This window comes from Tamandua tetradactyla, chromosome 13 (assembly GCF_023851605.1).
Source record: "Tamandua tetradactyla isolate mTamTet1 chromosome 13, mTamTet1.pri, whole genome shotgun sequence".
Taxonomy (NCBI): domain Eukaryota; kingdom Metazoa; phylum Chordata; class Mammalia; order Pilosa; family Myrmecophagidae; genus Tamandua; species Tamandua tetradactyla.
In genome coordinates this window covers 29,531,455-29,555,822 of record NC_135339.1, presented here as the reverse complement: position 1 = coordinate 29,555,822, position 24,368 = coordinate 29,531,455, and the positions used below count along the sequence as shown (strand labels likewise).

The 24,368-nt window shown below is 37.6% G+C and overlaps 1 protein-coding gene and 1 pseudogene across 6 annotated transcripts in view; both read left to right on the top strand.

The window, feature by feature from the left end:
• SIRT1 (sirtuin 1) overlaps nt 1-24,368 on the top strand; it is a 180,103-nt gene that overhangs the window by 28,953 nt on the left and 126,782 nt on the right. For 3 of the 6 annotated variants that reach the window (XM_077125132.1, XM_077125133.1, XM_077125134.1), the window contains exons 7-9: nt 102-288; nt 1,338-1,901; nt 7,538-7,874. In XM_077125132.1, coding sequence (XP_076981247.1) covers nt 102-288; nt 1,338-1,901; nt 7,538-7,866 — 1,080 coding nt within the window. In that variant the 3' untranslated portion in view covers nt 7,867-7,874. Of the gene's footprint in view, nt 1-101; nt 289-1,337; nt 1,902-4,380; nt 4,437-7,537; nt 10,450-24,368 lie in introns of those variants that run through there. The other 3 variants (XM_077125135.1, XM_077125131.1, XM_077125136.1) reach the window with 3 other exon arrangements.
• On the top strand, nt 17,096-19,800 carry LOC143653080 (centromere protein Q pseudogene; annotated as a pseudogene).

The following is a 24,368-nucleotide window of genomic DNA, read 5'->3' as shown; positions in this document are numbered from 1 at the left end:
TGAAATATATTTTTAGGAAGAGTGGAAATGTTGACTATGACTTGTGCTTTTCTCTTCTCTCCCCCCCCCCCACCCCCCCAACCAAAACCTTGAACATGTAGGTGGTTCCTCGTTGTCCTCGATGCCCAGCTGATGAACCACTTGCTATCATGAAACCAGAGATTGTCTTTTTTGGTGAAAATTTACCAGAACAGTTCCACAGAGCCATGAAGTATGACAAAGATGAAGTGGATCTCCTTATTGTTATTGGGTCTTCCCTGAAAGTACGACCAGTAGCACTAATTCCAAGTAAGTTGGTGATGGTTTTTGGAGAAAGTGTGTGTGTGTGTGTGTGTGTGTGTGTGTGTGTGCGTGTCATGGGTTCTGAAAGGATTCTTATACAATAGAACCTAGTGATCTTACTCTGTTTATGGTTAAAGAGCCAGAAAAAACTTTGTGTTATTCTTATTCATGAGAATTGGTCAACCTGTCATTTAGTAATAGTTACACAGGGTCAAATTAAAGAACACTTTTTAGCAGACTGAACTGCTCTGAAGGATTTGTTACTTACTGATTTCAGATCCAGTAAGTTTAAAGTTGTTGTGTGATAGAGAAGTGTAATGTACTCATGCAAAATGATAGGCTCATTCCTATAGGAGTGACAGTCATGCCTTGTCATAATGATGGTGTATAGATCTCCTTCACCCACGTTTATGTATATAAAAAGACCCAATTTAATTCCCTGTTATTCTCAGGAATAAATAACACCTGCCTTTACACTGCCTTACTACCTTTTCCTCTCCTAGTGAGAAAGTAAAGGAGAGGTAGATAGGGGGTCTATTTAGATAGCATCAGATGTGTCCTCATAGGTGAGGGAACAAGAGAATGAATATCAAACTCCTAACTAGAGGATTAATTAGACCCCTACACCAGCAGTGAAAGAGGCAGCTAGAATAAACACTTGAAAAAAATGTGGAGTCAAGTTCCTCAATTCTGCATCTCTGTCTTGGGGTTTTTTCTTACATTCTTATGGGCGAGAACTATTCATTTGTCCCCATTATATAGATGAGGAAATAGAAGTACAGAGTGGAAAAGTCTGAGATTTCTCAGAATAACCAGGTGATAGGCATGGAACCTGAAATTTTATAAAAGATGGTTTAACTGATCATCTTCTTACTTGGTAGCTTGATGATATGTAAAGGCTTGGTTAAGTATTATGGGTGGGTTTCTTTTTTGGAGCTCCGGAATTTCTTCTAAGAGCTAATTAGATTTTTGCGTAGCACTTTTGCTGTGGCTTGATTAGATTACCCCACCCCTACCTCCCTTTTTCTGACTTTTATTTCTCATCTTGTTTTTAGGTTCCATACCCCATGAAGTGCCTCAGATATTAATTAATAGGGAACCTTTGCCTCATCTGCACTTTGATGTGGAGCTTCTTGGAGACTGTGATGTCATAATTAATGAGTTGTGTCATAGGTTAGGTGGCGAATATGCCAAACTTTGCTGCAACCCTGTAAAACTTTCAGAAATTACTGAGAAACCTCCACGAACACAGAAAGAGTTGGTTCATTTGTCAGAGTTGCCACCCACGCCTCTTAATATTTCAGAAGATTCGAGTTCACCAGAAAGAACTTCGCCACCAAATTCTTCAGTGATTGTCACACTTGTAGATCAAACAACCAATAATAAAGTTGACAATTCAGATGTATCAGAATCAAAAGGCTATATTGAAGAAAAATCACAGGAAGTACAAACTTCTACTAGGAACACTGAAAATATTATCGAGCAGTTGGAAAATCCAGATTTGAATAATGTTGACTCCATTACAGGGGAGAAAAATGAAAGAACTTCAGTTGCTGAAGCAGTGAGAAAATGCTGGCCTACTAGACTTGCAAAGGAGCAAATTAGTAAGCGGCTTGATGGTAAGAAAGAATTTTGAACCATTTTGAAAGTATAATTTTTGCAGCAGTATTTCTAAGAAATTAGCAGTTTTGACAGGTTAGTTGATTGTATAGTTTTGGGGCAGCAGAATGGGGACAGTTGATTGTGTATGGAAAAACTATAAAGTTTATATTTCAAGCTGAAGTAAACTAAACCAGTGACATCTTAGATAATTTGGGAGAAAATAGTGTTAACTGTCTGCTCTGCATGTTGTGTTTCTTCAGGAGAAAGAAGGGAAGACAGAAGAATTTTTAGAAATATTAAGTGCTCTACCATTGTTTGGTGAGAGCCTTGGCTGGTAGAAATAATGGCTGAAATTTGGGTGCTTACTCTGTTAGCCACTTTACATACATTACCCGATTTTAATCATAAGATACAGGCACTATTATTACTTCTCTGCTAGACATGAGAAAACTGGGGGCTATATAAAGGTTACAAAGTCCTCGATTATCTTGTCCTGTTGAAGGTAAGAAATGAAAGAGCCAACTGGATTCCAAGTCTTTCTATCTTCAGAGCTGTGCCACCTCTTAACCACTATGCTGTATTGTTCCAGAGGTAGAAAACATTTGTCTTCTCTTACAAATATCAGGAATAACATCTACCTTTTTTGAAACATATGTAAAGTCTTAGTACTAATTAATATAAGTTAAATCACTTTCTACTTTTTGGAAAATGTTTAAATCCAGGTGATATGTGTGGTGGAAAATCCTAATTTAAACAATGTAGTTTAAAAGTAAACAATTTGGAGGATATAAGGCATTAGGTTGTAAAGGAGATGAAAAAAAGTAAACAATTTAATTTAGATGTAAGGGCCTTGTAGAGGATTCTATACTTGATGGAAATGGACAAGAAATTTTAGACAAAATGTGGTAGTATTCTAATCGTTTGCTTTAAATGTTTTTTATTAGTTCACTTAAATAAATTTCTGAGCCCTTCCCTTTTCCATGCTAGACCCTATAGTAAGTTCTCAAGATGCAATGATGAATGCCAGTTGGCTCTCTTAGTCCCAGTGAGTTTGTGTATGATTATTAAAAACGGTTATCTGTATTGACTGAGGAAGCACAAAGTACTTGAGTATTGGTTTGAACAAAGCATTTATTGGAACACCCAAAATAGGTAAACTCTTCTCGCTAAAGAGACTGGATTATAGGTTTTCCAGAATACGTAGCTTTTTTATTTCTTAGTTTCGTTGAGAAATCTTCACACACATACAGTCCAACCATATTGTATAATCAGTGGCTCACAATATCATCACATAGTTGTATATTCATCACCATGATCATTTTTAGAACATTTGTGTCACTCCAGAAAAATAAAAAGAAAAACTCAGTAGGTCACATACCCCTTACCCCTCCCTCTCTCATTGACCACCAGTATTTCAGTCTACACATTTTTTTATCGTTTATCTCCCCATTGTTTTAATCCTTATTTATTTTTTTTTAGTCAGCTGTCCATACTCTGGATAAAAGTGTCAGACACAAGGTTTTCACAGTCACATGGTCACATTTAGAATGCTTAACTTTTAACTTAGGTCTTAAACAGAATAAGTGAGTTTTTCCAGGGGAAATGAACAAAAACATTTATATTTACAAATGTGGCACTAGTCAGAAGCTGAAAAATGTTATTGTTTTACTTAGTTTTTTAATAGTGAAAAATAACATACATACCCCAAAAAAGCATAAATTTCGAAGCACATCACAATAATTATAGAGCAGATTCCAGAGTTTGGTATGGGTTACAATTCCAAAATTTTAGAATTTTCATTGTAGCTGCTCTAAGGCAGTGGAGACTAAAAGAAACATCAATATAATGATTTTGATGTTTGAGCTATGGCCATTCTAACTTTTTCATGTTGGAAGGGCTGTCAGTAATAGGGGAATAGGAAGATGGGACTAGTTGATGTTCTGGAGTAAGGTAAATCAGAATACAAGGATAAGGATGACATTGTATTTTAGAACTTCACCTACGCAATGAGACCAAAGTAAGTGAGGCTTATTCTGTCCAAAACCTAAATTTTCTGTAGCACATAATCTAATTCAACCTGTCTGGATAGATCATTTAAACCAAACACAGGGGGCCCAGAATAAGAATGAGGGCCTTTAATACTGTATAGCTTAATGTAATGCCCAGATATATCCCAGAGTATGCTGAGCAGATAATTAAGAAGTATTGGCAAAGTCCCTTGGGGGACTGGAGAAAAAATACAGAACTATTTAACTTGACCACCTGAGAAACCTCTGATACTATCTCAAAGATTAGGGACATCCAAGTCAATAGGCCAAGGCCTTGATTTTGAGGCTTGCTCTTCTGAAGCTTATTATCTAGCAGAGAAGCTAAGCCTACTTATAGTTGTGCCTAAGAGTTACTTCCAGAGGACCTCTTTTGTTGCTCAGGCTTAGCCTCTAAGCCCAACTCGAAGCCTGAATTGAAGCCTGATCTCTTTTTCACTTTCTTTAACAGTTATTGTGGCAAAGCTGACTTTCAGACCTGCACAGTTCCTACTCTGAGTCATACAGGTACCCAGAATTCCAGGGTAATATCAGATTATGTGCTCTCAATCTAGAAATAGCAATTACAACTTCTTACTAAATGTGACTGCTGTAAGAGCTTACACAGTCTAGGCCCCAGTTTTCTTATAAGTATTTTCTAAATGCAATCATACAATATTTGCTCTTTTGTTTCTGGTTTATTTTGCATCACATAATGTCCCATAGTTTCATGCAAAATGTTCATGCCCATGACTTCATTCCTTGCTGTAGCATCACAGTATTTTGTCATACATACATATACCATAGTTTGCCATCCTACTTCAGTCAGTGTATCCTTCAGCCACCTCCATCCATTGGGCATCATGTTTACTGCCCAAAAATCAACAGTCTGTGTCTTACAGTATCCTCACTTAAATTTGTATAATTATCAGTAGTCAATTTTAGACATTTTCTTTTGCTCCCAAGAGAAAAATAACCAACAAACACCTCCTCACCAAATAGAAAATCCAAATCTTTGTCCACTATTGATTTACTTGTACTTAAAGATAAGTAAGTAAAATTTCTAATTACTAATTTCTATAGTCATTTTTGTAGATTAGACATTCATCACCTAAATAAAAGTCAGGGTGGTAGCTAATTTTAATTTGGGGGGGGGTAGTAGTTTTAATTCTTTTTATTTGGGGGTGAAGGATCACTTTGAGATTCTAGTAAAAAGTTGTGATAGGTGTCCCGTAATAAAGGCATATTTGCAATGTTTTTTTTGGCATGGGCAGGCTCTGGAAAATGAACCCAGGTCTCTGACATGGCAAGTGAAAATTCTGCCACTGAACCACTCTTGCCCACCATATATGCAATTTTAAATATAACTTCAAGGGCTAAAATTAATACTGCTTAGAATAACTCACACCTAGGTACTGCATATACATAAGAATGAAGTACTTCATGCAGAAGGATCTGAATGGCATAAATACTAATTTCTTATTAATTATTTTAGTCAGGTAATAAGGGTTCCCCATGTACAGAATCTGCTTACACTTTTGCTCTCAGAATTTTCTTTGAATATCTCTTTGACAGATGAATCAGACACGCAAAATTTTTTACCCCAGGGAGCACAAGTTAAACCCACAGTTGGCTTTTGCATTATATTTTGACTTTACTAATTTAGAAGTCTTTAAAAGTACAGGCTTTGGAATCAGGTAGATCTGTTGTCTCACATCCACCTTGGGCAAAGTTATTGCTCAGCTTCCTAATTTTTAAAATGGGAATAAAATAGCATATAACTCATGGAATTGTGAGAAAAAGAAAAAACAGGTAAAGCACATAAACTTCTAGTTAATAAAACACACTGACCCACTAGGCTTACTCATTTTAGGTAATTACAGATGTCACCTATTTCTACTTTTGTCTTATTGTAAGCTAAAAAGGAAGAACTAGAAACATATATGATGTAAAATAACTTTTAATCTGTTCAAAGTTGTGAAGAAAAGGGCAATAACATATACAGATGTAGAGTACTTGGGCTAAGAAATGGGTTATTCTGTTCTTCAGAGGAGCTGGTGCAGAATGAGACTTTTTTTTAGAAGTATAGATCAAAACTATAGAAAGTAAAGTAAAGCTTGGGACAACCCTGTGCTTGGGAGCTATGAAAAGAATGAGTGTGTTTCAAGAGAGATGGCCCAATTAGAAGTGCCTGCCAGATGGACATTTCTATCAGCAGCTGAAATACTTGGGCAGGGAGTACCTGACTTTTTGTACCAGCCATGCAAATTAATACCAGTGGTTTATAAAGCTGAAGAACTGTATTCTCTTGCAACAGGGAGAAATAACTGATCCTCTAACTGCAATTTGTAAGTTCAGGTCAGTATTTTTTAAAAATGAATTGTCATGCAGTTTATTTTAGGGAGATTACTGACTCATGATGCAGTACAAAAATTTTTGAAAGCCACTTTGAAGAAAAACTTGCGTATACTTGGTATGTGGTGGGTTATTTCAAATATACCATGTAAGTAGCCAGGCTTTTGTGAATCAATCTGGGATATGGCATAGTAAATAAACATTTATTGATGATGTGAAAACAGACTTGCTAGTTGTGAATTCAAGGGAAAGCGTTTCATCATTAAATGTTTAGCACCCTGCCTTTGCTTAAAAATCACAAGATGTACAAGAAGCTGAGCCATATTTCACCGAGCTTGAATTGATTTTGGTAAAGACTTAAGAATTGTAGTAATATTTATGGATTCAAATTGATGTTCTAAAGAGTAGAATCTCTTGGAGAGTAAGTTCTTGACCTCTATGGTTTAAGGGGAGTGGGGGTTGAAAGTAGGTTCAGTTCAATACTTCTGAAACGTTGTATGTTAGGATTGTTGTAAAAATGCAGATTCTGAAAGCAGGTGGGGTAGGACCTAAGAATCTTAGTTCACAGGTGATGCCAGTGTCCACAGTGGACCACACTTTGGATAGGAAGTGAAGACACTAACAAAACTATTCTTAGGCTTATAATAGGCAGAGAAAAGTTTAAATGAAAATATTTAATACAGGTATTTTAAAAGCTTAATATATGCTTTAGAGATGTCATATTTAGTGAACATGAATTGTGTATCTAATGTAAGCTGGGCTGCATATTTCATTTTATGCTCTTCAGAGGAATTGATTAAATACCAAATTTACTTCAGAGTTATAAAAATTACTTTCCAGATGAGGAACAGAGAAAACTGTCCACGTTTACAAAAGGTGAATTAAGCTTTTAGCAGAACAAAAACTGAGCCTATAATTTGTTTTTTAAAAACTCTATAGTGGGGTTATAGTGCAAGGGTAGTTCAGTGGTAGAATTATCGCCTGCCTTGTGGGAGACCTGGGTTCGACTCCCCATCCATGTACTTCCAAACAAAAATTCAACAAATGGTGCTGCAATAACGAGATACTCACATGGAAAAAGAATGAAATGTGACCCCACCATAAAGCATACAAAGATAACAAAAAAAGCTCTAGTGTAATAGTGTATAGTATAATAGCCTGGAGTAATGATACTTGTAAAAGGCAAAGCTGGACCTACACTTCTTCCACACTGCCCACTGAGACCACATTAGTCTCAGAAAACTAAAAATATTTTTATTTGTCATGTTTTTTAGGTCATCAATATCTATATTTACCGCCAAATCGTTACATTTTCCATGGCGCTGAGGTATATTCAGACTCTGAAGATGACGTCTTATCCTCTAGTTCTTGTGGCAGTAACAGTGATAGTGGAACTTGCCACAGTCCAAGTTTGGAAGAACACTTGGAAGATGAAAGTGAGATTGAAGAATTCTACAATGGGTTGGAAGATGATGCTGATGTTCCAGAGAGAGCTGAAGTAACTGGCTTTGAGGCTGAGGGAGGTGATCAAGAGGCAGTTAATGAGGCTACATCTGTGAAGCAGGAAGCAGTGAACATTAATTATCCATCAAACAAATCATAATTGTCCAGGTACAGGAATTGTTCCACCAGCATTAGGAACTTTATAGCATGTCAAGATGAATGTTTACTTGTGAACTCAATAGAGCAAGGAAGCCAGAAAGGTGTAATATTAATAGATTGGTAAAATAGATTGATTTTTCATGGATAATTTTTAACTGCATTATTTCTGTACTTGTACATTGAACACTAACTTTTTTTTTTTAAAGAAAGGTACTAAGTATCTTTAATCAGCTTTTGGTCAAGACTTAACACTTTAAGGGTTTATCTATATGATACATCCATGTGTATATATAATTTTGTTTGCTTAGGGAGTAAATTTCAACATTTTAAGTTTTCAAAAAGCCATTGGAATGTTAAATTAATGTAAAGGGAACAGCTTATCTAGACCAAAGAATGGTATTTTCACACTTTTCTTTGTAACATTTAATGGTTTGAAATCCTCAAATCTATTCTGCTAAACTTTGATTATTTAGCACAATTACCTATTTTTAAGCACTGGCATTTTCCAAAACTTGTGGCAGCTAACTTTTTAAACTCTCAAATGACATGCAATGTGAGCAGAAGGGAGTCTGCAGTATGTGGAAGAGCACTCATTTGTCTTTGCTTTTTTAAGTTAAGACTTGGTGCTAAAAATTTCGGGAGTATTGTTCAAATGAAGGTGGCTTTTGTACTTTTTGCAGGCATGTAGTAATGTCTATATTGGCTAACCTGAAATACAAATAAATGCTTTGGAAATGTTTTAATTGCTCTAGAAAATACACTGCCTGCCTGGATCCCCTTAGTTTTGAGAATACCTGCCATTGTTCAAATACCTATCACTGTGGTAGAGCTTGCATTTTCCACAAGTATTAAACTGCCAAGATGTGAAGATATGCAAAGCCTTTCTGAATATAATAATAATGGTACTTCTACTGGGGAGAGTGTAATATTTTGGACTGCTGTTTTTCTTTTACACTAATGAGAAGAGCAACAGGCCCCTGATTATAATTCCAAAGTAAAACGATGTTAATTATAACTCAGCCAGAAAGTACATGTCTCCTGTCAGGAGGATTTGACATAATAAACACCAAACTACTAGCAAAGTATTATTTTGAAGATGAACATGATATAACTTGTAATAGTAAAATAGTTAATGAATGAAACTAGTTCCTATAAAGTATCTTTTTTGAAAGCTTAGTCTGCCTTAAAACTAGAGATCAACCTTCTCAGCTGCAGAAGAGTCTAGCCTTTTTTTTAAAAAGTTCATACTTCATAAATCTGCACAGTTAGCATTATTTTCCAAACATTTCTCCAACATAACCCATAAATTATATCCATACATTCATTGTCTTACTATTTATTACAGATTTTAAAAGGGATTTGAAATACAGCTGTTCTTTAAATATAAAATACTCAGCTAGGACCATTACTGCCAGAGGAAAGAATTGTATTGAATGGCCATTTCCCTACCTAAAAGATGTTTCGATCTGAACTTATTTGGCTACACTAAAGAATGCAGTATATTTACTTTTCCATTTGCATGATAAGTGTGTTTGTGCTATAGATGATATTTTAAATTGAAAAATTTGTTTTAAATTATTTTTACAGTGAAGACTGTTTTCAGCTCTTTTTATATTGTACATAGTCTTTTATGTAATCTACTGGCATATGTTTTGTAGACTGTTTAATGACTGGATATCTCCCTCCAATTTTTGAAATATAAAACCAGTGTTTTATACTTGTACACTGTTTTAAAGTCTATTAAAATTGTCATTTGACTTTTTTTCTGTTACATTGTTTAAGGTATAAACTTGATTGTGCATTTATTTGCATAGCCTTGAGGGCTGTATTAGATACTTTCTTCTCATACTGACATTATTCTAATTTTATAACATTAATCTTACCAGAACAGCATTTGTAAACACTGATATTTCTTGTTTTGGTAGTTGGTGTATCACCAAAACTTGCAAAACTAACATTTAAGCCATTCTAGGCTAGAGGCTTTAATAGATAAAATGTATGGGATATATGGCCTAAGAACTTGACACATGAAAGACTTGTTCACATGACAAAGGACCCAGGACTTTGGGTTAGAGTTAAAAAAAAAAATGTTTGAATTAAATAACTCATTCACAGTAAAGGCCAGGTTATAATGTGAAAATGTGGGTTCTGGTAGACCATGTCTTGGAACAAAAAGACACCGGACCAGACCACAGTTTGAGACTCATCTAGGTAGATATGTAGTCCATTAAAAAATAATGGTTCATTATAATAATAATAATATTGGTACATAGTCCATTAAAGTAATAATGTAGAAATTTCCATACATGACTGGCAGAGCTTTCTGCCCCCAGGTCTGCTTCCCTTCCCATCAAACTTAAAACGGTGCTTAGTCGATTCTCTAAAACTTCAGGTAAAGACTAGAGAGCAATGCAACAAAATAAGAATAAAAAAAAAAAACATCTAAAAACAAAGAGAGTGCCACTCAACTAAGACAGAAGACACTCCAAGAATGCTACCAAAAACTGGTAGAGAAAAGTTGGTTGCAGCAATGAGATGAGTCTTGAATCAAGAAAACAGTTTTAAAAAACAGTGGGAGGGCGCATGGGTGGTTCAGTGGTAGAATGCTTGCCTTTCATGTGGGAGACCTGCATTTGATTCTCAGATCATGTGCACCCCCCCCCCCCAAAAAGAAAAGTGGGTGAAGCTCATGGCACCTTTGCTGGCCTCCCAGCTACTCCCTAGCACAGTGGGAAGTGGACCTGTGCTCTCCCCCATTGCAGGTGCCTACCCCTGGTTCCAAAAAGCTGAGTAACCCTATGAGCATATTGGAGGGCCTGTATGTCAGTGCCACACTCTCGGTGACAGCCTCAAAGACTGAACCAGGAAACTCTCATCTCTGGCTCACCCTTTCAGAATTTGCACTGTAGATGCTAATTGCAGGGTAAGGAACAATTAAGTCAAAGCACCATGGTGTAAAGGATTACCTGCTTTCAAACTCTGAAAGAGAGCACCAGCCAACAACAGCCAATTGGCAAAGATTCAAAGGTTTTTTTACGTTGGTTTTGTTTTTATGTACTTGTACTCAAGGACAGTCATCATGTTACTAGGTGAATACACACTTAAGAATAGACAGCTCAAGAATTAAATTTGAAATATTAAAATGTACACTACAAAAAAAAATTAGAAGAAAAAGAAAAAGGAAATGATATCAGAAATTTGAATGAACCCAAACAAATGCTGCAGATGGAGACCTCAAACTTAGATGAAAAATTTCCTAGAGAGTTTCAGCAGTACACTGGTGTTGTCAGGAGAATCAGTGTTTTGAACTGACATGATTCAGGCTGATGAGGAGATAAAAAAGAAAGAAAACTGAGCAGAGCCCGGGAGACCCATTGGAGATCATCAAGCACAGCAATTTATGAAAATCTCAGAAAAAAAGAGAAAGGGGAGAAGGGACATTCAAAGAGATAATGCCAGAAAACTTCCCAAACTTAACAAAGGCCATGGATATGCACATTGAAGAATGCTAATGAACCCCAAACAGATTAAATTGGACAGAATGACATCCAGACACATAGTAGTCAAACTGACAACTGCCAAGGACAGGGAGAGTTCTGGAAGGCTGTAAGTGAAAAGAGAAAAGCAAAGTGAGGACCAGTAGTGTTACTTATCAAAAAGTGTTTATCAAAAACAATGGAGGCAGGAAGGCAGTGGGAGGATATATTTAAAATACTGAAAGAAAACAATTGCCAACTGTTAGTAGCTTCCTAAACTCAAGCAAATATGAAAGGGGTGGGTTAAACAATGGGAATTTATGTGCTCACAATTTTAGGTGAGTCCAAATCAAGGTGTCATCAAGGCCATACTTTCTTCCTGAACAATTTGGTGTTCTGGGATTGGCTGCCAGCAATTCTTGCCCTTTAGCTTCCCATATGGTAAGGTGCATGGAGGCATCTGGTCTCTCTCTTTTGGATTCCATTGATTTTCAGTTTCTTGTTTCCTGTGACTTTCTCTCTGTCCAAATTTTACCTGCCTATAAAGGCCTCCAATAATAGGATTAAGACCCATCGTGATTAAGGTGGACCGTACTTTAGCTGAAGTAACCTCATCAAAACATCCTACTTACAATGGGTTCACCTGCACAGGAATGGATTAGATTTGAGAACATGTTTTTCTGGGGTACATACAGCTTCAAGCCACCACACTCACTCTGTGGACACCCCCCACCCCCCCAAAAAGACATGTTCTTTCTATAGTCCATCACGATATCCCAAAATCCTGTTTCTTTCAGAAACAAATGGGTATAAACTCTCACCAAAGTCAATTATGGGTGTGGTTTGTATGGTGCACAATTTCCCTCCCTCTATGGACCTGTAAAACCTAGAAAACAAGTTAGCTGCTTCCAATATACATAAAGGGACAGGCATAGGATAAGCATTTTCATAGGGCAAAAATGGAAGAAAAACGGGTCACAGGATTCAAACAGTTCCAAAACCCTGTAAGGCATATACCATTAAATTTCAAGGTCTGAGAGTCATCTATGAAATGGTGTTTTGTCCTCCAGTCCTGATGAATTTGCAGCCCCACCCCTTCCAAATGCCTGTGCATGGCTGTGCTCTTCCCAAACACAGAGGTGAAAGCTCAATCCTCTCCATCAAGATGGCAGCCAGGCTCTCAGCAAACACGATGGCACAGGTCTACCCTCTCAGAGCACTGGGGTTGTGGTCAGACCCCCCTGGGGCATAGGCCCCATTTTCTCTGAGCACTGCTGTAGTAGCAATCTTACTGAACAATGGGGTGGAAGGTCTCTTAAAGCAGCAGGGCACGCTTTCCACACACACAGGTGAGCCCACTCTCTTGGATCAGGGATATTCAGTCAAGACCTTGGCTCTTACATGGTTCTGCTGTTAAAGCCCTTCTTCCTTCAAATTGTCCATTCTCTATCCCTTTTAATCCAGGCTCGAAGTTATTTTGCTCAATCATATTTCACACACAAATTTGTTTTGCATGTACCTTCACAAAGGTTCGTACAATCAGACAGTAGAACTTTCCAGAGATCCTTTCTGAATAATTTTACCTACAGTCTTGACTTACACAGAAATTGCTAGACTGGTTCCATCCTCACATGGAACACTATTTTCTGGGGACTCATTTTCCAGAAGCTCAGAATCATTCAAACTATCAATTTCTGGTTTCTTCATGCTCAGGAGTTCACTTCCTCTTACATTTTACTATAAGCTGCAAGGAGAAACTAGGCTGCACTTTCCACATGTAGGTTAGAAATCTCCTCAGCTAAATAAACAACTTCATCACTTTCAAGTTCTGCCTTCCATGTGAAATCTGAACTCAATTTCATTAAGTTCTCTGCCACTTTAAAACAAAGATAACCTCTTCTCCAGTCACCAATGATGTGCTCATCATTTCCTTCTAAGGCCTCACCTGAAGTAACCTTAACATCCACATTTCTGGGAGGTTCCAAGATGGCAGCTTAGTGAGGTGCAGAATTTAGTTTGTCTTCCAGAGCAGCTAGTAAGTAACCAGGAATAATATAGAGCACCAGTGGGGCCACATCAGTGACCAGACACAGCATATACCAGTCTGGACAAGCTGTACCAGCTGCAATCCCATACAGAATTGTAAGACCCCCAAGCCACGGAGGCTAGTGCCCCTCCCCCACAGGCTGGTTCCCAGATGGGAAAGGAAAGAGAATTTACTACCAGCAAGGGGCTGAGCGCAACCAAACTTCAATTGTGGAATTATTAACAAATTCTGACTACTGAAAATAGGCCGCAAGCTCAGATAAATTTCAAATAAGAGATAAAGGTACTAGTACAGAGTACTAGTGCCCCTGGTACAGAGAGAGCAGGGCTAATGGAAAACAAAACAGAGGATCTTTGGATAGGACAGCACAAAATACTTGAAAAGGGCTGGACTCTTAAAAAGAAAAGGGAGAAGGCACACTTATCCACTGTTGGTGGCAATGTCAAATGGTACAGCCACTGTGGAAGGCAGTTTGGCGGTTCCTTAGGAAGCTAAGTATAGGATTGCCATATGACCTGGCAATACCATTGTTAGATATCTACTCAGAGGACATGAGGGCAAAGACACAAATGGACATTTGCACACCAATGTTTATAGTATTATTTATAATTGCCAAGAGATGGAAACAGCCCAAATGTCCATCAACAGACGAGTGGCTAAACAAGCTGGGGTATATACGTATGATGGAATATTATGCAGCTGCAGGGCAGAATAAAGTTATGAAGTATGCAACAACATGGATGGACCTTGAGGATATTATGCGGAGTGAGATGAGCCAGAAACAAAAGGACAAATACTGTATGGTCTCACTGATATGAACTAACATTTAGGAATGAACTTGGAGAATTTCAGTTAAGAACAGAGGTCATCAGGAGATAGAAATAGGGTAGACATTGGGTAATTGGAACTGAAGGGATACAGACTGTGCAACAGGACTGATTGTAAAAATTCAGAAATAGATAGCACAATACTACCTAACTATAATACAATAATGTTAGAACACTGAATGAAGTAGAATGTGGGAATGATGGGGGGGGGACCTGGAGCATAAATGAAATCAGAAGGAAAGCTATATGATAAAGACAGAGATGTAATATTCTAGGAATGCCTAGAGTGTATAATGATAGTGACTAAATGCACAAATTAAAAAATGTTTTGCATGAGGAAAAACAAAGGAATGTCAATGCAGGGTGCTGAAAATAGATGGTAATTAATATTTTAAAACTTATATGTGAGAATAAAACAAAAAATGTTTTTATTTGGTACAAAATTTATACTTTGACTAGTGCAGAGTACTAGTGTTCCTAATATAACTTATGTGGTCAGCTTAATTGAACACCACACTTGGAACCTTGAGTAGGACATGAGATTTTGTAGGTTTGTCCAGAGTGATGCCCCGATAAGTCCCAGAGTGATTTTAACAGTGAATAAAAAGCATTTGCAAAGTCCCCTTGGGGAAATGGTGAGAAAGGGGAAAAATTCAACTTCCCCAAGTGGAGAATTCTTGATATTCTCACAAGCAGTGGGGACAACCAAAGCAATAGGCTGAGCCACCAGTTTTGGGGTCTGTTCATAAGAAACTACCTGCAAAGGATAGTTTAAGCCTACTTAAAAATAGGCCTAAGAGTCACCCCCAAGAGAACCTCTTCTGTTGCTCAGATGTGGCCTCTCTCTCTCTCAGCCAGCACAACAAGCAAACTCACTGCCCCCCCACACACACACACACACATGGGACATGACTCCTGGCAACGTGGGACAGAAATCCTAGAATAAGCTGGGACTCAACATCGAGGGATTGAGAAAACCTTCTCAACCAAAAGGGGGAAGAGTGAAATGAGACAAAATAAAGGGTCAATGGCTGAGAGATTCAAAACAGAGTTGAGAGGTTATCCTGGAGGTTATTCTTATGCATTAAATAGATACCGCCTGTTTAGTTAAGGTATAATGGAGAGGCTGGAGGGAACTGCCTGGAAATGTAGAGCTGTGTTCGCGTAGCCATGTTTCTTGAAGATGATTGTATAATGATATAGCGTTCACAATGTGACTGTGTGATTGTGAAAACTTTGTGTCTGATGCTCCTTTTATCTATCTTATTGACAGATGAATAGAACATAACAATTAAAAATAAATAAATAATAGGGGGAACAAATGTTAAAATAAATTTAGTAGACTGAAATGCTAGTGATCAGTGAAAGGGAGGGGTAAGAGGTATGATATGTATGAGTTTTTTTCTGTTTTTTTCTTTTTCTGAATTGATGCAAGTGTTCTAGGAAATGATCATGATGATGAATATACAACTGTGATGATTTTGTGAGTTATTGATTTTATAACAAGAATGGAATGATCATATGGTAAGAATGTTTGTGTTTGTATGTGGTTATGTTTCATAAAAAAAAGTGATTCTGGTAATGAGTACACAACTATGTCATGATATTGTGAACCATTGATTGTATACCATGTATGGACTGTATGTTTGTAAAGATTTGTCAATAATATTAAAAAAAGAAAAGGGGAAGAGGCACATAGAATCTGGAGATACATAGAGCAATGTACTAACCTAAGCTCTTGATTAACAAACTTGAGGAACAGAGCTCCTGCTGTGAAAAGGATTTTTTTTTTTTGCTTTGTTTTTATTACTTAACAACTCATTACATAGGACTGCAAGATTTCTCAGGCTCCCAAAGCCCCAGGCAAGGGTGGAATTAAGTTTGTCTGAGAGACAAAGAGGCTGGTCAGGTCAAAGGAATTAATTCCCTGGAGACGGTGACTTCCTCAGGAGAGGGGTGGGGCCCAGCAGCTCAGGTAGAATCCCTACCTCAAGGAATTCAAACCCCAAGGACTGGAAAACTGAAGCAATTAAAGCCACCCTACAACATCTCTGTGTCAACCACACCCCTAACTGGGAGAGTCTCCTGAAGTTAAAGGCACTACATCGCTTTATCCTCATGGGAAGCCACAGGCAGGCAAGCACCACATACTGGGCAGGATAGGAAAAACACAGAATCTAGAGGCTTCATAAGAAAGCTGGGTCCTATGCTGGGTCTCACCCTCAGGGAAAACTGATGCAGGTGACACTTTCCTCCTGAGAGGAGGCCAGTCTGGTCTGGGAAAATCTGACTAGGATCTATAATATTTAAGTAGATCTTCCTATATAAAAAAAAAAGGCTCTATATAGACAGGGCAAGAAACAGAAAAACAAGAACTGAAAAATTCTGATCCGTTAAACAAAACGTATGGTAGAGGTCTAGAATAAGCTGAACTGAATGTCAAACAACAGATAAAAAAGAAAACCATCCAGGCTTTGTAAATCCAGGTTAGGTAAAAGAGTGAAAACAATCTCCAGAATAAGCTAATTAAGGAAATCAAAAGCCTAGACACCAACAAAAATTGAGTCTACTAGGAAAATTGAAGATATAACCCAGTCAAAGGAATAAACCAACAATTCAAATGAGATACGGGTGTTGAAACAACTAATTCAGTATGTTTGAACAGATATGGAAAACCTCATCAAAAAGCAAATCAATGAGTTGAGAGAGGATATAAAGAAGGCAATGGGTGAACAAAAAGAAGAAATCAAAGTCTGAAAAAAATATCATAGTACTTATGGGAATGAAAGGCACAGAAGAGATTTTTTAAAAAATGAAAAAACCTACAATGTTAGATTTCAAGAAACAGAAAAAAGGATTAGTGAACTGGAGGGCGGGACATCTGAAATAAGACATGCAAAAGAAAATATAGGGAAAAAATGGAAAAATATGAGCAGGGACTCAGGGAATTCAATGACAATATGAAGCACATGGATACACGTGTTGTGGGTGTCCAAGAAGGAGAAGAGAAGGGAAAAGGAGGAGAAAAACTATGGAGGAAATTATCACTGAAAATTTCTCATCTCTTATGGAAGACATAAAATTACAGATCCAAGAAGTGCAGCATACCCAAAACAGAATAGATCCAAATAGACATACTCCAAGACACTTACTAATCAGACTGTCAGATGTCAAAGAGAAAGAACTTTGAAAGCAGCAAGAGAAAAGCAACCCATCATATACAAGGGAAGCCCAATAAGATTATGCATAGATTTCTCAGCAGAAACCATGGAGGTGAGAAGACAGTGGTATGATATATTTAAGATTCTAAAAGAGAAAACTGCCAACGAGGAATTCTATATCCAACAAAATTGTTGTTCAAAAATGAGGAGGAAATTAAAACATTTTCAGACAAAAAATCACTGAGAGAATTTGTGACCAAGAGACAAGCTCTGCAAGAAATACTAAAGGCAGCACTGGAGGCAGATAGGAAAAGACAGGAGAGAGGTGTGGAAAAGAGTGTAGAAATGAAGACTGCCAGTAAAGATAGTAAAAAAGAGGGAAAAAATTAGATATGACATATAAAATCCAAAAGGCAAAATGGTAGAAGAAAGTACTGTCCTTACAGTAATAACAATAAATGTTAATAGGTTAAACTCCCCAATCAAAAGACATTGACTGGCAGAATGGATTAAAAAGTAGGACCTATCTATATGCTTTCTAAAGGAGACACATTTTAGACCCAAAGACAAACATAAGTAAAAAGCAAAAGGTTGGGAAAAGATATTTCATGCAAACCTCAATCAAAAAAGACCAGGAGTAGACAACCACTTCCGGGTTTCATGGCTTTCGATTGTTTGGGCGCCAATTTCTCTGACCGTTACACCCTCAGGAGTTAGTGGTTGAGAAACTGTGCCAAGGTTGAGAAATCTTGCACTAACATATACTGCCTCACGTAGATGTAAGTAGAATCAGCACTTCTCAGACTATGGATGCCTGACGAAGCAAATGTGTCCAAGAAAAAATCTCAAAAGTTAAAAAGAAATCCGAAAAGAAAAATTGACGATGAAGAAATGGAGTTATCAGAGAAAGAGGTTAGAGACACAATGGAAAAAATTTAAAAATACCCAAATCATCTCTCTTCTGAAGGAAAAACAAAGCATACTAATCTGAAACAGATAAAGATAACATCCAACAAGAGAAAAACCTGGCAACCTCTTTCAAGGAGTAGCAGAGAGTATTTACAATCTATGATGGAATCAGTAATAATAGCAATTTTGAGTAACAGTATTAAAGAAAACAAACAAATCCAATATCATCTAAACTGTCTGAAGAAAAGATTGCTACAACTGTGTGAAACACTGGAAGTGCCTCCCAAAAACCAGAAAAATTTAACTAATGTGTCAAGTCTGCTGAAAATGGAAAGGGCACAGCACAGTGCTAATGAGGAAGGTCTGGCAATATTGCAGGAAGAAATAGATAAAATAGTGGCAACCACAGAGTCAATGACTGAGAACATTCAAAGCCTCAAAAGCAAACTTCACATTCTGACTAATGAATTGGAAGAAGAGGAGGAGAAGGTAAAACAGATGTCTCAGATGGATAGTAGTGAGGTACTCTCTCTTCCAGAACTTTCTCAGAACAGTCTCAAAGCACCAGTACTTCAGAAGGAAATTTTGATGCTAATTCCAAACCAGAATGCTCTTCTGAAGGACTTGGATGTTCTTCATAATTCATCCCAGATGAAGGACGTACTAACTTTCATTGAAGAAGCCTATAAGCGACTGGATGCCTCTTAACAAGTTTTTATATGAGATTGTTTCATATTAATTTAAACTTTATGAATTTATTAAACTATTACCCTGCAAATGATATTTCAGAGACTCAGGCTTCTGTGGGAATTACTGTCCCTTAATTACATGCACTTTAAAATTAGCCTGTGCAGATATACCATAAGCATCTTGTGTAGTCCTGGAGTTTAGCAACTGGCAAGCCTGGTAAATCACATCTATTATACTGCTGCATCTCTGGTTATTTCCCTGGAACCAGAAAAGAAGAACTGCCACAATCTGTTAGTTAATAATGGCTGACTGAAGGTCATTTATTGCTTAGTGTAGATAAGGTGTGATGCTATGAGTTAATATACGTAAAGTCTTTGCATGATATCTGGTACCTAGTTTGCTCTCACTAGTATCATTTACCTGATATCTTGCAGTTTGTTGTCTGGTCATCTAGATGTTGAGAAATCCCCAAATGCCTTTAATCTTCTTCAGAACTCCCTAGTCTTTTTGTAGTAGTTGATATTTGAGAGGTGCCTTTCACTGTGATGGTAGCATCAACGTTGTATTTTTTTTTTATTGCATTAGTGAATATATGTTGAATTTACTTTCCATTGTGATCAAAGGATGCTTTTATTTCAGAAAACTATTAAAAAGGAATTCCTAAGCAAGCTTATTCTCTTTAGTGACCCCTTTAAACAAATATCAAGCAAAAAACCCTTCTTTCTAAACCATGTTTTCCTCATTGTGATAAGCATCTGTATATGTGTAACTAAATTATCACTCAACTATATAAAAAAACTAATTCTAACCAATTATAGTCTATTGCCTGAGTTACTTTTATGTATTTGTAAAATAAAATTACTAAATTTCAAAAAAAAAAGACCAGGAGTAGCTATACTAATATCTGACAAATTAGACTTCAAATGCAAAACAATTAAAAGAGACAAGGACACCTTTTCAACAAGAAGACATAACAATCATAAATATTTATGCACCAAGCTAGAGTGCTACAAAATACATGAGGCAAACACTTGAAAACACTGAAAAGAGAAATAGACACCTCTCCCATAATAGTTGGAGACTTCAGTGCCCCGCACTCACACTCATCAATGGATAGAACATCTAGACAAAGGATCAATAAAGAAACAGAATTTGAATAATACAATAAACAAATAGACTTAACAGACATTTATAGAACATTATACCCCACAACAGCAGGATACACCTTTTTCTCAAGTGCTTACGGATCTTTCTCAAGGGTAGACCATAGGCTGGGGCACAAAACAAGTCTCAATAAATTTAAAAGGACTGGAATCATACAAAACACTTTCTCAGATCATAAAGGAACGAAACTGGAAATCAATAACAGGCAGAGGGCCAGAAAATTCACAAATATATGGACGCGAAACAACACATTCTTAAACAACCAGTGGGTCAAGGAAGAAACTGCAAGATAAATCAGTAAATATCTTGAGGCAAATGAAAATGAAAACACAGCATATCAAAATTTATGGGATGCAACAAAGGCAATGCTAAGAAGGAAATTTATTGCCTTAAATGTCTATATCAAAAAAGAAGAAAGAACAAAAATCGAGGAATTAACTGTTCACTTGGAAGAAATAGCAACCTAACCCCAAAGCAAGCAAAAAGAAAGAAATAACGAAGATCAGAGCAGGAAATAAATGAAATTGAGAACATGAAAACAATCGAGATAATCAATAAAATAAGAAGTTGGTTCTTGGAGAAAACCAATAAAATTGATGGACCCTTAGCAAGGCTGACAAAAAAAAAGAGAGAGAGAGAGAGAGAGGATGCAAATAAATAAAATTAGAAATGGAAGAGGAGGCATAACCACTGATCCTGCAGAAATAAAGGAGGCAATGAGAGGATACTATGAGCAACTTTATGTTAATAAACTGGACAACGTAATGAAATGAACAGCTGCCTAGAAAGGCATGAAGAAACAACATTGACTCAAGAAGACATAAATGACTTCAACAAACCAATCACAAGTAAAGAAACTGAATCAGTCATCAAGAAGCTCCCCAAAAGGAAAAGTCCAGGACAAGATAGCTTCACATCTTGAATGATTCTACCAAGCATTCAAGAAAGAATTAGTACCAATCCTGCTTAAACTCTTCAAAAAAATTGAAGAGGAGGGAAGTCTACCTAACTCATTCTATGAAACCAATATCACCTTCATACCAAAGCCAGACAAAGATACTACAAGAAAAGAAAATTACAGACCTATCTCAATGAATATAGATGCAAAATACTCAACAAAATTCTTGCAAATCAAATCCAGCAGCACATTAAAAGAACTATACCACAACCAAATGGGATTTGCTCCATGTATGCAAGAATGGTTCAACATATGAAAATCAATTAATGTAATGCACCATATCCACAAATCAAAGCAGAAAAAAATCACACGATGATCTTGATTGATGCAGAAAAGGCATTTGACAAAATTCAACATCCTTTCTTGTTGAAAACACTTCAAAAAATGGGAATAGAAGGGAACTTCCTCAACATAATAAAGGGAATATATGAAAAACCCACAGCTAACATCCTCAGTGGGGAGGAACTGAAAACTTTCCCCCTAAGATCAGGAACAAGACAAGGATGTCCACTGTCACCATCATTATTCAACATTGTGTTGGACGTTCTAGCCAGAGCAATTGGTCAAGAAAAAGAAATACAAGGCATCAAAATTCGAAAGGAAGAAGTAAAATTCTCACTGTTTGCAGATGACATGATACTATATGTCGAAAACCCCGAAAAATCCACAGCAAAACTACTACAGCTAATAAATGAGTACAGTAAAGTGGCAAGTTACAAGATCAGCGCTCAAAAATCTGTAGTGTTTCTATACATTAGTAGTGAGTAATCTGAGGAGGAAATCAAGAAAAAATCCATTTACAATTGCAGCCAAAAGAATAAAATATTTAGGAATAAATTTAGCTAAGGACACAAAAGACCTATACAACAAAAAGTACAAGAAATTGCTAAAAGATATCACAGAAGACCTAAATAACTGGAAGGGCATACCACATTCACAGATTAGAAGGCAAAATATAGTTAAAATGTCAATTCTACTTAAATTGATTATAGATTCAATACAATACCAATTAAAATCCTAAAAAACTAATTTGCAGAAATAGAAAAATCAATAGCCAAATTTATATGGAAGGCAGGGAATCCCAAATAGCTAAAAATATCTTGAGAAAGAAAAATGAAGTCGGAGATCTCACATTACCTGACTTTAAGGCATATTACAAAGTTACAGTTGTCAAAACAGCATGGTACTGGCATAAAGATAGATATACTGACCAATGGAATCGAATAGAGTGTTCTGATATAGACCCTCTCATCTATGGACAATTGATCTTTGATAAGGCAGTCAAGCCAACACACCTGGGACAGAACACTCTCTTCAATAAATGGTGCTTGGAGAACTGGATATCCACATGCAAAAGAATGAAAGAGCCATATCTCACACCCTACACAAAAATTAACTCAAAATGGATCAAAGACCTAAACAAAGAAAATGCAGGGAAATATCTTATAAAACTTGTAATAGGGAGACTTCTGGGAAGATGGCCAAATAGAGTAGCTTGAGATTAGCCATGCTCCGTGGAAAAGTTAGAGAAGGGACAGGAGGGCAACTGAGGTGGAGATTCGGGAGTGCGGCTGACCTGGGAGAGCTTTCTGCACTAGATGGGGCAGCCCTGGTTGCAGAGGCTGAGGAATTGAGAGGCAGAAAGCTGGATCCTGGTGCAAAGGTGCAGAGTCCATGGTAGTGCATGAATGGGAGACTGGGACTAAGAAGTAAGCCAGGCCATGTTCCTTGGGCACACTACCCTCACCAGCACAGCCCCATGACTGGCGACTCACCCCACACCTCACACACCCGGACCCTGTCACCCACTCCCATTCTTCGCAGTCCAGGCACTCCCACCCCACCAGACCCCAGTGCACATATATGCTCCACACCACCACCCCAAGTGTAGCCCAACCCATCCCTCCTGTACCCCTCCTGAGTACTACCTCCCTCTTGCCATTCCCTACAGGCTACTGCCAGCACATAAAAGCTGTGGGCACTAACCTCCATACCTAGGCTACCCCTACCACTCCGCCCATAGTGTCACACAGCTTCACCCTACCCACCCCCCTGAGCTCTACACATCAGTTTATGGCATTCCTAGGCCCATGCATGTGCACGGGCCCAAATCACATCATTCAGCTCTGGGAACTGCACGTTACAGCAGTCCTAGAGCTGCAAATGCACACGGCCCTCAGCCACATTTACCAGCTCTGAGAAAGTGCTGACCTGCACAGCCAGGTCACATCTGCCCCCAATCCAGGAAGGCATAATGCTGACCTGCTGCCACAGATCTACGCATGTGCACAAAGGGTCCCATGCCTTAGAACAGCACACACCAGGGTTATGACCCCCAGACCAGTGGACCCGCATAACTGCACACTCCCTGGCTGCTGGGCACCCACGTTCACAAGCATCAGTGTAATGTCACCAACTGGTGCTTATACCTGCCCTGAAACAAATCACCACACTGAGTACCCGACTCCGTACCCTGCTCACTGCTGTACAACCATCCTGCAAACACATGGCCTTAGACTACTGAAGGAAATCAACTCCCAAACTAAATCAATCAAGATATTTACATGCCACAAAGACAGCAGAAGATCAGTTAGCATATAACTATGCATATAGATATAGCCCTGTCTAATGATAAAATTAAAACACCAGAGGAGACACAGACATTAGAACAACTAATCAAAGATATTCATACAATTCTACTTAATGAAGTAAGTGAGATAGCAAATGACATAAAGGAGATCAAGAAGACAGTAGAAGAGCACAAAGAGGAATTTGAAAGAATAAATAGAAAAATAGTGGATATCACAGAGATTAAAGAATCTGTTGACCAAATAAAAACCATACTAGAGGCACATAACACCAGATTTGAAGAGACAGAAGAAAGAATAAGTGATATAGAGGACAGGATAACTGACTCAAAACAGTCTCAAAACTCAAAGACTCAAAACAGCAAATGGCAGAAAAAGAGGGGAAAAGTTGAATTGGATCTCAGGGAAATGATAGATAAAACAAAGCACACAAATATAAGAATCACTGCTGTCCCAGAAGGAGAAGAGAGGAGTAAAGGGCTAGGAAAAGTAGTTGAGGATATAATGGAGGAAACTTCCCAATCCTCATAAGGGACATAAATATGCAAGTCAAAGAAGCCAAATGAACTCCAAACAGAATAAATCCAAATAGGCCTTCTCCAAGGCACATACTAATCCATTTATAAAATGTTGAAGAGAAGCAGAAAATCCTGAAAGCAGCAAAAGAAAAACAATCTACTACA